At 38.8% G+C, this 13,733-nt stretch overlaps 1 protein-coding gene across 2 annotated transcripts in view; it reads right to left on the bottom strand.

The window, feature by feature from the left end:
* The window catches only part of LOC120623670 (zinc finger protein jing), a 223,513-nt gene that overhangs the window by 10,385 nt on the left and 199,395 nt on the right, over window positions 1–13,733 (bottom strand). For both annotated transcript variants that reach the window (XM_039889837.1, XM_039889839.1), the window contains exon 2: window positions 76–2,782. In XM_039889837.1, coding sequence (XP_039745771.1) covers window positions 76–2,782 — 2,707 coding nt within the window. The remainder of the gene's footprint in view (window positions 1–75; window positions 2,783–13,733) is intronic.

Below are 13,733 nucleotides of genomic sequence, written 5' to 3' on the forward strand. Positions count from 1 at the left end.
GAAGCAACAGATTTATTAAAATTAGTACTGGCTTCTTCTTAGGAAGTATAGTAAACGCTTTTGATATTCAATTACCTGTAAATGCTCCAAGAGGTCCGTATCGCTCTCCAACTCCCGTTTACAATTTTCCCATAAACAGATTGTGACACCAGTCGTATCTGTGCTGGAAGTCCTTCTATCATTTTTAGGCTTCGTAAGAATTCTCGGCGGAAAGCGCAATATTTTGGGCTGCTTTAAAATTGGGCTTTTCTGACTACTCTGCGTTTCTACTGAGCTCACACTTATACTAAGAGATAACGAAGAATCTTCGTCACATTCCTTACTAGCTTGCGAGTCGCTCGGTGAGTCAATAGATTTATCAGTTCCTATGCCAGATTCTGACGACTCTGTGGTAGCACTACAAAAATTTGCTTCTATCACAGTATTTTGAACATTCGAAGAAACATCCTTTAAAACAGTTATTTGTGTAAACAGTGTCTCCTCTCTTCTAGCAACTTCTTCGATTTTTCTCATATCTTCACATGTACTCTCTACATTACAATCATCTTTTTGTATCTCATTCTCTATGTTTTCCTTCTCCGTGTTTACAATTTTAAATTCTTCAAGCTTTCCCGAACAACTACTTACTTGTGCAAAAGGCCTCGATAAGAATTTATTAGAATCTAATGGAACAATATTATTATTAACAGTTTTAGACAGCCATGGAATATCACACTTAAATTTGTTCACTTCATCAATTTCAGGTTCCTTAACAGTACTACTAGGCGGTTCCGTGCCCTGAATCGGGTTGTCCGGAGGCTTTACTGGGGCTATAGGTATACTGCTCGTATGTAGCAGTTGATTAGTAAAGTTCGTAACGATAGGAGGAGGGTGGTGGACAATAGGGTTTGAACATGTTATTTGCGAAGATGGTGTGCAACCAGTGCTCGTGTAGCTCCATGTTTCCTTAACGTTTATATTTGGCACAGAAGTCACGATAAATCCAGGTTGTGGTACTAAAACAGGATGACTTAGGTTTACAGTGTAATTAGGCTTTTGCTGAACGGTCATTCCGACAGCCTGCAATCCTGGCATATTTTTGTTCATCACTGGTATTGGATGACTAGTGACAGGGCCAGGTTTATTAGCGGATGTGTACGTAGGGTGCACCGTATTCGCTAGTTTTAGCAAGGTTCCATTAAACAGAAATTGTGCAGCCTGTTGGTTTTGTAGATGATCTTGTCTCTGTGAACCAATCTGTGGTGTTTGAGGAAGTACGAAATTTGGCATTTTTGCCATTAAATTCGGTATTTGCAATACAGTTCCATTAATATTTTGCATCAGTGGAAAAACAAATTGACCATTCAACTTCGTTGGGCTGGAGACGTTGACATTTGATCGGTTATATGCGTTTATATTACCTTGTTGATTTAAATTTTGTGCTGGTAAACCATTTTGAGGTATTCGCAATGTAGTCAGCATCACATTTGGGGGAACAGCTACAAATGAAGGTAAATTATTGGATGTTACTGTGCCGTTACAGGGCTGTGAAAGATTGATCTGGTGGCAATTTTGCAAATTAGCGACAGGTACATTGATATTTCCAAGATTTCCATTAACAGTCATAGAGACTTGACGAACACCGTTTGGCATATTCATCTTTGGTGCAGGACTCGCTTCGCCAGGTGTACTTATCAGTGGATTTTGTATTTGATTTTGTATTGGATTTGTACAATTTTGCTTCTGCAGTTGTACCTGTTTCAGATTGTTAGCTTTTGACCAAGTTAAATTTTTACTATTTGCGATACAGGCTGATGATTTACGGTTTGTTCTTTTAGTTGGCTGCGTATTCTTTTTGACCGACTCCTTTTTAGTTGAAGTTGGTTTATTTATTAGATTTAAGTTGTTGGAACCACACGTGACTCCATTCATTCTACTATCTAGCTTGGTTGTCGAGCTAACAATGCCATTCAATTTCGTTGAGTCTGGTTTTACAGGCGATGGTTTTTTTTGTGTCCGACTGATTACTGCAGGTGCGATACGCATTCCGACGACTTCGTTTGACGCCGGTATTGGAACCTTGGATTTGTTTAAGTTTGCTGTTTGACTGGATGATGGTCCTTGAGCCAATTTTGAGTTTCGTTTCCTATTGTCATTCACACCGTTGAAATAACCCATGTTCTTTTCTTTATTGTAGGCTTCTATCCCGTGCCGGATCTCCATAAACCCATTCATCGTGTGCGCCCCCTTGTTGCCCTTAACTTTAGCGCTTTCTTTCGTTCCATTCAACTGAGTAGTTAGTGGAGTTGTTTTTGGTAAGTCAGATTTAGAACCGTTCGCGCTAACCGGCGTGAATTGGCTTGTTGGTTTTCTCGTCGTCTCAGTTTGCTTTCCGACATCAAGCAGGACTTTCGGACTCAGTGTTTGCGATAAGTATGAGATGTACTTTTCGAGATCATGGGTGACACCGTTTTTGGGTAGGCACTTCTTCTTTATGTCACCGTTGTTAGTGACCGTATTGGAGTCGCGCTTGAGACCGTTCTGCGGCTTCATTTTATGATTAAAGTACTCGGTAATGCGGCGATGAATGGGTGGGTTGGGGCGGCGGAGAGGCGCGGGTTGAGCCGCGAGGCGCGGACTCTGTCCCGGCGGCGCCGGATCGCTCGCCCAAGGCGGCATACGCGCGTCCGCGCTCTCCTCGCTCGTGCTGCAGCCCGACTCAGGGCTCCGTGGCGAGCGCGGCTCAGTGATGTCGCTACCGCTGCAGCCGCCGCTTTCCGTCGGACTCAGCACCGCCACTCCACTGGAAAACAACAGAGAAAATGATGTTAGTTTAGATCTAAACACGCTTAATACAGGCATAAAATTTGCGAGTAAAAATGTGTTTACGTTATTACGTTACAACTATTCGCATGGTGTTGGATAACGTTTCTAGTGTAATGACGATCAGCTGTTGATTGCCTGTAATCGATCACGCGCGAGGATAGAACAAGTGGGCGAGGGAGCGAGACGGCATGCACTAGTCGTCGGTCGGGCATAGCAGTGAGCGCGAAGCAAGGTGCATTGCCCTGCCGCCTGCCGAGTGCCGATGCGGTGCAGTGACGCAATGAGACGCGTCGTTGCACTGACCGACCGCCCGACCGACGACCGTCCCAACTGCGATGCGCAGTACCTACAATTAATTTTTTCGGCTTGTGACATTCACCGCACCTAATTTACTTATAACATGGGTCTGTGACCAACAGAAGAATAAATTTGTTGTATAGTTTTCAAACTCCTGTATAGTTTGTATTGCCCAATTCGTTAAAATAATGCGGGGGACGATCAGAAACGTGACATTAAAGATTTGATGAGTCGAAGGTTCAGCTACCTATAATCTATTTACACAGGTGATCGCACCAGAAAATATTTATTCTGAAAGCATTCATTTGGTTAACTCGTTATGGGACCTTTTGTTGACTAAATAATCCACAGGTAAAATGTGTAATAACCAAATTTTGGTGCGCATGCATCTTGTGTCTTGCCACTTATAGTTACAGGGTTTATTGTTGGTTGTAGGGCGGTTAAATAATTTTGAGTTCCCAAGTGTAGGTGGGGTGTTGCCGGGTGAGAAGGGTGCACCCGTCGTCCCTCGCCCTACGCTAAGCCTAGCTACGCATACATAACTAAGATTTTATATTCCCCTTCCAACACTTCTTAGACAAGCTTTGTCTCTAATTGACCTAATTTTTGTATAGTCTTGTTTTATAAAGTCACGAACGAATTTTTAATGGGGGTTCTTAATTAAATGTCAAAGATCGTTAATCCTATTTAGGATCGTAACAAGCTTAACCATTGAACTTGCCATTTATTCCTTTCTAATTATTTCTTAATTAAACTAAAATAAAGCATTAATTAAGTCAAAATTGCGAAATTTAAGCTAAACCTGAAAATAATGTTATTTTATTTTTAACGATGTATAACATTTGGTACCTAGTAAGTTAAGGCCTCAATAGAAAAGAGTTTACAATATTGTTAAATAGTGGACAAATTATAATCGTTTTAAATATTAAATAGTTTATGCCCATGACATGGGTATTATCATTAATTTACGCTAATAATAGTAAAACTCCGCCTACATGCATTAGGGCAGCGCTACAGCCTTATCTGCTTTGAGAGAGAAGACCAGAGCCCAGCAGCGAGATGATAATGAAGAAAAAATAAGTCAATAATCTACTGTGTTGATCGGCGTATACACTATAAATAATCGACATAGGGCTAGGATGATCGCCGCGAGATAGATTTCTCTACACGTATATTATCTCGTCTGTCTCTATAGAAAAAATACGTGTAATTAGTAGAGATAATTATGTCACTGTGCGCATGCTAGCCCTACTGGAAATTATACAAATCATGGCTGATTGTATCACTCCCTAGGTTTCTGCATGTGAGCAGAACTGCACGGATAAGATGCGCGTTATCTCAGCTATATTGTCGAAAACCGCAAAATAAAAAGAAAACAAAGCAAAGTTAGATGCATGGTCAAGTCTGTCTTTATCTATTTTGTTATATGGGATGACCTGTGGTAAATTTCATTTTTTAATATCTATTTTTTTATGCAATTTATTTTGATCAATATATTTTCTGGTTACTGCTGTAACTGCTTTACAAAAAATAAGTCGATAAAAAAACAACTATTTCGATTAACAGTCAGTATAACACTTTCTAAGACGTATAGTATAATTAGCGATATCTGCAAACTAGTACTAGGGGTACAGAGCGTATTTTTTGCGTGCGGAAAGCAAAAGTGGCCTTATGTAGGTGAGGCGCGCTGCAAGGTCGCGCGGGCGCCGATTTCGGTCGTCGACCCCGCGCGGTAACATTGTAATCTTGGCAGACTCCTTCGAATTTACATTCAACGAAAGTATGTGGACATGTATTTATTTTGCTCATTCTCGATATAAATAACTTTCGTTCTTTTTTATTATTGTTAAAAGTTAACAGTGAACGAAACGATCCCACTTGTAAAATAGGGTCCTACAGTTGAAATACAATCAGTTATCCCATATTAGATTAGTTTTACTATGCTCTAGAACCCTCCTAGGAGAGAAGCAATGGGACGTTAGAAGTTCAGATACTTTTGATACTGCAAAGTTTTCTTAAAAAATATTAAAAAAAAAAAATTATAACCGAATAGAGAACCCTTCCCTTTTTATGTCTGTAGAAAATTCGCGATAACAACAATAAAATCAGTTGTTTCAACATTTCAACACAGTTACATCAGTTGTGTTTCATTTGTTCACGGCAACTGCAAAAAACAATCCCAACTAATTCTAATGACTTAAAATCGTATAAAAACGCGAACGTGTGTGCGTATGAACCTGTGTGTGAATCATTGTTTGATATAATCCTGAAATTAATCTGAATAATTAGCATGCCGATGAACGAACTCGGTCTTCCAGAAAGGGAGGCAGAAGCTCTAAGAACTAGGCTATCATCGCTTAGGTTACTAGTGATACCTTTTAAGAGTACTCCCATACTAACTATCTAGCCTAGCATATGCAGCCAACTTGTAAAGTTATGTGAACCGGTAACAATGAGTAGGGCGCGGCTCACGGCGAGATCTTATCAGATGACAAATTAACACCCGCAGACCACACTGCCTACCTGCCTGTCGTGACTGCACATTGGCCAAATGGGGCCTACAAGTCATTACCGTGCAATTAACGTTACATTAAAACAGCACGCGACACGCGTGTGAACGTAATGTGTAGACAGAAATTAAATGTGGTTCTTCTATTTCACGAAGTCCTTTCAGCGTTGATTTTTTTTTCTAGGACGAAGTAGATATCCTACCTGGAAGCAGTGGCGTGCATAGAATGTATGCAGATGATATAAAATGCGACTATTATAAATACTTAAGGGCAGGATTTTTATAACTCTTACAATGCCTATGAAAGTAAAGGTAGCGGAAACCCATCGCCTATAAACAGACAACACTTCGCAGGGTATGCCAGGGAGACATCTTGGAAAGTGCCACCCTGTGTCCATCTATCCAAGCCGTTAGGGTCAAGCCTGTAGTCACCGGACCACAGCCATGCCTTACAGACTGGAACACAGCTTGCTTGGCAGCAGCAGCTTTGGGGCAGAAAAAAGCATAGCTGTAGCACTTCCTCGGGAGAGCTCTGTCAAAAAAGCTACTCTACTACACTACTACTGTACTAATCAAGCACATTATTTTAATTTGATTTACCTCACATTATCACCTCTTTATGAATTATTTAGTAATAGTAAAGCTCTTTGTAACAGAGCGCGTCCGGGGAAGTACTATCGCCATGATTATATCTGCCGCAAAGCAGCATTGACGCAATGCTGAGTTCCGGTCTGAAGGGTGTAATTACAGGCACATGAGACTTAACACCTACAGGTTGATTGACACAGGGCGGCACGTTGCAGGACCTGTGCCTTGCATGCCCTGCGAAGTATTGCCCTGTTTATAGGCGATGGGTTTTCCACTTACCTTCAGTTGGGCCATTTGCTGCGTCCGTCAATAATTACTATATAAAATTCACAATTCAAGTCAAGTCGGTCTGTTTTTAGTGACTCTACCACCGGTTCGGAAGGCAGATTCCACCGAGAAGAGCCGACAAGATATTCAGCAGATTGCTCTTGTTCAAAATCATTTTACAGTTTACAATCTTTTAATTTTAATTTTCTATTTGTGAAAGATGAGAGCGGAGCCCGCTTCCAAGTAGCCTTGTCACTTAGAAATACACCACGATTTATTAAATGTGTTTTAACAAGTTGCTTAAACTTATACATTGGCAGGCCCAAAATAAAATTTAAAAAAAACTTAACTATCCCCGCATCTTAGCTTCGCACACTGGTGCATTTACACTAAAATTACCTACCCTTTTGCACATGTATGAAGTTTATGGCTCTAGCAGATACGATACGTTTAGATGTAACCTTATATATGTAGTCAAACCGTAAAGTTACAAAGGTACATACATCGGACAACAATGAGGACGGCACCGTTGTCGCCGAGATGCTATCAGATGACAAATTAACACTCACAGACAATACAATCTACCTGTTCGTCGTGACTGCAAACTAATCAAATGGCTATTTGACTAGTTACAAGCCATTACAGTGCAATTAACGTAGCTTGAAAACAGCACGTGACAAGCGTTTGTAAATACTTAATATTTAGAGAAAGACTGATATTGGTTCCTTTATTTCACCAAGACGGTTTCACAAGAGTTGTTTAAAACACACACAAATATTGTTAAAAGACTTCCTCTAAAAAGGAGTAAGTTATCAATGGGGGTTGCTTTTTATGTTTCTATGTATGCTCGGGCATTTATTTTTATTTATTTAATTAATTGACTAACCAAAATCGACGAGTTGCTTGCTCAATATTATTATCACTATTACGTATTCAGCAGTGCTGCTTTTTCTGTTAAAAATTATATGAGCAGTAAGCAAACTCTCAAATGTATTTGTATTCACTACTAGCTTTCATACAACAACTAATTATTCAACCTATTAGAACTTGAGCACTGTCACGCCTTTAAAGCGTGAGTCAATATCGGATGATATAATTGTGTGTCGTCGAAATTTAAATATAAATTCACGAGCGTTTCATTCATAGGAACAAAGTAGGTATACCTACCTACATCAACATAGCAAATAAACGTGATAACGCTGTGAGGGAGGTGACGTAATTAGAACACTACTATAGTACTACAGGAAACTCCGCAACAGCGAAACGAGCGTCACGCCAATTATCGGAAAATCTATGCAGTTTTACTCGGAAACCATCGCAATTCTATTACGTAGAAGTCGCTCGGTTTTTCTACCGTTAACCCGCATCGCATTTCCCAATACTACCATGAGGGTACCAGTTCAAGTACAAATATCATATTAGGTACAATTGTTTTAATAAAAAAAGTACAACTTTGAATGATGAAATGTAAGTCTCAAAGTTACTCGGAATCCTTCACAATAAAAGCTGCAACGCTGTGGAATGCACTCCCTGACGATATTCGTCGCTCTAAATCCCTAGCTATTTTCAAAAGCCGTGTTAGACATCACTAATAATTTATTATATTAGTTATTAGTAGTATGTACTTAAGTGTGTAAATTTATGTATTGTTTATTTTAATTGCGATTTCCCGTCTCTCATGTTTTGTTGTGTACTATCGGTAAGGTTACCTGGCAGAGATCACTTTTAGTGATAAGGTCGCCTTTTGCTTTTAATTTTTTTTTTAACTATATTTGTAATTTCTCCTTTATTACGCAATAAAGATGTTTAAATAAAATAAACTTTTATGCAAGTATTTTGGCATGCCAAAATCTTTGTTCTACTAGGTAACAACTACTGATACAAAGTAAAAAATTAAAAAGGACACAGTAAATAAATAAACTCCTATAAGCTGTTTGAAGCTTATTTATTCTTCCGCAAGAATTGGAATATATACAGTTTTTCCATCAGCTCAATAGCATAGTAATAAAAACAAATTATAAATGCGAGACTGTGTTTGTTGGTTTTTCTTACTTCTACTCTAGCCCAATAAGATATCTAAAGTACAATTCTGTAAGTAATATTATATGTGTTTTATAAGTTTATACAATTTGTTGTAAATAGATACAAAGATAGATAAGTAGCACGCACCTCTTTTAAGTAATATGCGTTTTAAGTAATTAAAAATATCACTTGCTTTGACGGTAAAGGAAAACATCGTGAGAAAGCCTGCATGCCTGCGAGTTCTACTTAATGTTTCAAAGGTATGTGATGTCCACCAATTCACAATGGGCCAGCTTGGTGGACTACGGTCTTAACCCCTTCACATTGTGGGATTAGACCCGTGCCATGTAGTCAGTCGGCCGGTAATGGGTCGATATGATTAATTATTTATAACTTTTTCAAGATTGAAGATAAAAAAACGTTAAAGAAGAATAAAATATTTCGCGGGAAAAGTACACAAACAGTGGCGCATAATAAAATACACTTTCTAGGATAGATTTTCTCATCAAAGCTCTAAGCACATCAGACGCATCAAACGCCCCTCGGTTACGGGCCGCCGCTCGCCGCCCGCCACGCCGCGCCGTAATGAGTGGGCGTACAAAAGCGCAAATGATACGTCACGCGCACATGTCCTGCGCTGATGGCGGCCTTTGATTATTTATTCCGCCTAGACCAAGGGTGCAGATATAAATCACAATAAGATGGCTCTTTTGTAACGAAAGTTTTATGATTCGAGCCATATTTATTTAAGCGTGTTGTAAAACGGACCACGGGGGCTCATTTTCCGGTTCGGACAAAAATTATGAAGTTTTTTCAATTCAATCAATTCTAGTTCCAGCTCGAAGTAAGGGATTTGGTAAAATAAAGTAAAAAAATAGGTAGGTAATAGGCATAGGTAATGTGAAGTAACTAGAATTTGTAAAATTTTTGATAAAAATGAGTTATTCACACGTAAGAAATAAATCTTTTCAAAAACCCTAATATTCCTTTGGCAAAATTGTATTTGAAGCGTAATCGCAAATCTTGAACAAAAAGTACGAAAAGGCATCCAATTAAAACAAAGCCACAACTTTTGGGGTCGCACAATGGAATATTATTTTGTTTCGAGCTGGAAATTGATCATCATGTCGGTGCGCCCGGGGAATCCAATCCCTGTCAAATTTAGCTTGGGGTTTTGTGGAAATAAGCACCCCATATGCGATTTGAGCCTTTTATGCATTCTATTATTTTTATAATAGAGTCCTGTTTATTTATTTTATTCACTATATTAACCACGTAGGTCTTCGATTTAGTTAACCTCAAATATTAACAGACTTTCTATTATTGTTGATTATATTAACTTTTGTTTGACGGCCCATTGGCGCAGTGGGAAGTGACCCTTCTTTCTGAGTCTATGACCGTGGGTTCGATTACCACAACAGAAAAATGTTTGTGTGATAAACATGATGGCGATGTGTGTATTGTCGTAATATATTTATTTATTGATCTATTTACAGGGTACAGAGTTCGATACCACACACCTTTAACTGTTAGGAGTTATGTGCGTTTTTGTTTAAGCAATCAGACTTCTGGTAATGTTAAAGGAAAATATAAATAATAAGAACAAACTAAGATGCGAAATGCAATGGGCAGCGCATACATCATGAAGGACCGTTGAACGTTGGGTGCCAAGGTGTTAGCATCCTACCACACCAGTGGTAACTTAGATATACCCTTAACAGGTGGACAGACATCGAAAGAGTTGTAAGGAGTGACTGGACCGTTGAATTCCAAAGTTAAGTCAAAGATAATGATGGGGACACAAAAAAAACATAAAACAGTCCGGACCATTAATAATATCCCATAATACATTTTAATGTCACCCTTCACAGACAGTGGAAGTCCCATGGCGCGGTCCGCGTCCTACTGTGCGGACCGTGGGACGCTCTGCTTCATATGGATACTTTGCAGATTTGAAAACGAAATGATTTAAATTTAAATTTCGAACGCGTAATAAGAAAAAAAAAAATTTAAATTTTTCAATATTTATAAGAAAGAGTTAGGTTGTCTCGTAATAAAATCGCAGAGCAAACGTTTCTATTCGATTCCGTGATACGAGTAGGTACCTCGTATACACCCGTGAGAGAATGCTGACCGCTAAACCAACAAAGCATACAAGACAAACCAGTAAGTTTCAAAATAAAAATAAATTAAATCACAATGCGTCGTGATTCTATTGATTTTAAATAATTTGCCTTTTCTAATGAACCGATGTATTAAAAAACTATTATACTTATTAAAATATTTCTGCTATACAGAATTAAATAAAAAATTGCAAAAAGCTATCGGCCTTGAGGTTCCTTTCATTAAACTAACAAGTTTTATTTCATATAAATAACATAATTAATAATTTTATTCCTGTAAAGTGTCGAGGCTAGCGCGTTCAAACATACAAATAAAACATATCACCTTTATTCTATTACTATGAATAGGCATGGCGAACCAGTAAAATATAGTCTAAGCCACTGTAAAAGTAACAAGTTTCACGAGGGTCGAGGAATATCTGCCATTACGCGCCCTAATGCAGGATAATAAGCTTTATATAACCCAAGATAACTCTCAGGAGTTATAATAAAAGGATTTGTACTGGGAACTTTTTCAGTTTTAAGACTTTTTGGATTAAATTTATGTGAAAAATTAAGGTATTTTTGACGTGATTGGATAACGTAAATTTAATCCAAAAATATAAAAATTTAGACGCTGGCAAATAAGTAAGATTTTTGATGGGCACAAAGAGTCTAATCTATTTACCTGTTAATTGAAAATTATATAGGTACTGTACTCACTGGCCTAAGTCAGAACTATATGCAGTGGCGTGCACAAGAATTTGGACCAGGGTAAGAATATAGAAGTGAAATGACAAAAAATGGCAAAATCCGCCTCCGTTGCCAGTTATATGAAAATGTTAGGGTAGGCCACGCTTTTGTGCATGAATGAAGTGCACGCCACTAACTATATGTAATACATTTTATTTAATTTTGCACTACTTTAATACATTTAAGTACTTGGAAGATACGACGCGAAGAAATCCTTCGTGAATATCAATGCAATCAAAACAACCTGAAGCATTGCCTTGAAGATCCAGTACACATCGAAATCGAAACGTTATGTCACCCGGCGTAATATTTACGTCGGCGCCCATTCATTAGCCTGAAAGGAAGTCGCCTCGCGTGAGAATCGTGTCAGGGCGAGGGAGGCGACCCCCCTCTTTACTATGCGAGCCCTCCCGAACCACCCCGCGATTATTATGCTAAGTGTCTGACGGTTATCGTCGGGGTGAGTTTTTCGCGCATCTGCTATTTATTTATACGCTTTATATTCATGGGATTGAGTAACGCAGCTCGCCCGTAGCAAGGACTGCCTTACACTTCATTACGCTGAGTTGCAAGCTTCTTTGTGCTGGATAATGCGGTATTTCGACTCTTATATCTTAGAGATAAGGTTGCGTTTGGAATGAGGAAATAAATAGGTTAGTAGGCGCACCCCGCGTGACGCTCCGCCAAACGACTGTTCGATTGAATTTTATGCGAAGTGTCTTTTAAAATTGCTCTTAGCTTAACATCGTAAACGGATTTGAGGCTAAATTTAAAATTTATTTTGTCAAGGGCGATATAAAAAAAAATGTTGTTCGGTGATTTTTCTATAACTATTATATTCTATAACTTGTCGTTCAAATTTTAATACACTGTCATAAACCCACATATTATTTTATGAACTAAACTTAATCGGACGCTGGCAAGTATTACAAACTCTGAACCACAAAAGGGCAGGTAACAAAGCAATTTACATAGGCAATAGTAAATAAACGCTTTGGAGGTAGAGGAGATCTCTCAACTGTTGCAGTTCTGTAAACCATTTTCATTTGGGAAGACCCCGAATGACCCCGACTATCGACCCCGACTATCGACCGATGAATGTTCAGAAAATCTTATCTTATCTATTAGAGTTGCAACAAATTTCAGAAACTCAATTTCCTTCTCAAACGCCAGCTAGGCTATAGCTGTTGAACATGATAGTTAAGCCGGTCTCAGCGCGGATCGCAAACATGTCCGCGACTACGGAAATTTCAAAATGTCACTTCCCCGCTGCAAGTTACGGACGCGCCACGCTACGGTGCTAAATTCAACTCGAATCCAATCAACGTTGGCGAAATGTAAATTTGAAACGTTTATTACGGGCGAAAATTTTCCGTCTACCGAATTGCTTATATCTATCTATGTATGTTCTTCTCCATTTATTTTCTAGTTTATTTATTGTTACCGAATAGTTACGTCTTTCCATCACAATCCAAATTGGTGCATTCAAAAATTTTCGCTCTACAGCAGTAATGCTCTGTCAAAATCATAAATCGCGGCAATCTTTTTCGCGCGACAAAATTGTCATCGTTTTAGATAAAATGAATTAACTAATAACGCAATTATAATGGTGTCAAAAGTGGCTACTATTCTTAGGTACTTTTCGGAAATTACCATGAAATTCCCTATGCTGTTATCATCTTGATATAACTGGTTGGCTCGCTCGCTCATTCGTTTTTTGAGTCCTAATCATGCGTTATGACTATTCGCTTTGACGAGCTGCTGTCTGCGAAGATAGTATCCTGCACATGTCGTGCAGCAGTAGACTGTTATAGGCTATTTATTGATACGAAGTTCCTCCTCACTTCCACCACCGTTCCCAGAGGAACGTTGTATATAGTTTGACACTTGAGTGTTGAGATAACCGCAAACGATTCCAAAATTGCGTGCCTTATACAAACCAAATCAAATACAAACGCTACCTAATATTCTCAAGTTAACTTAATAAATTCATCGCGAAGTTGAAACAACGAAAGTACGGATTGTTAAACCGAAGACGTTGCAACTGCAGGAAGCCATGGACGGCTCTTCCGCTTGCGTCTGGCCAGGAAATAGACGAATCCACAGAAACCGCTTTGTTCCGAGCCGTCGATATCCGACGGAGAGTGTTTTTGAAACGATGTTAGCCTTACTGGATTTCGCGTCGCTGTCATTCGATAAGCGAATTTGACTTCGGATGGTTGAGGAGGTGCATGATTGTTAAAATTGATAAGATGCCCGAATGGCTTAATTTATAATATGGCTTACTGTTTAATATGGAGAACAAAAGATTTAGAATCAAGTTGTCATTTTAGAAAAAATATTTTGATTTTGATTACACTAAGTATTATTGAAGATGGTATATGATTAAT

The sequence above is a fragment of the Pararge aegeria genome, chromosome 5 (genome assembly GCF_905163445.1).
Source record: "Pararge aegeria chromosome 5, ilParAegt1.1, whole genome shotgun sequence".
Classification (NCBI taxonomy): Eukaryota; Metazoa; Arthropoda; class Insecta; order Lepidoptera; family Nymphalidae; genus Pararge; species Pararge aegeria.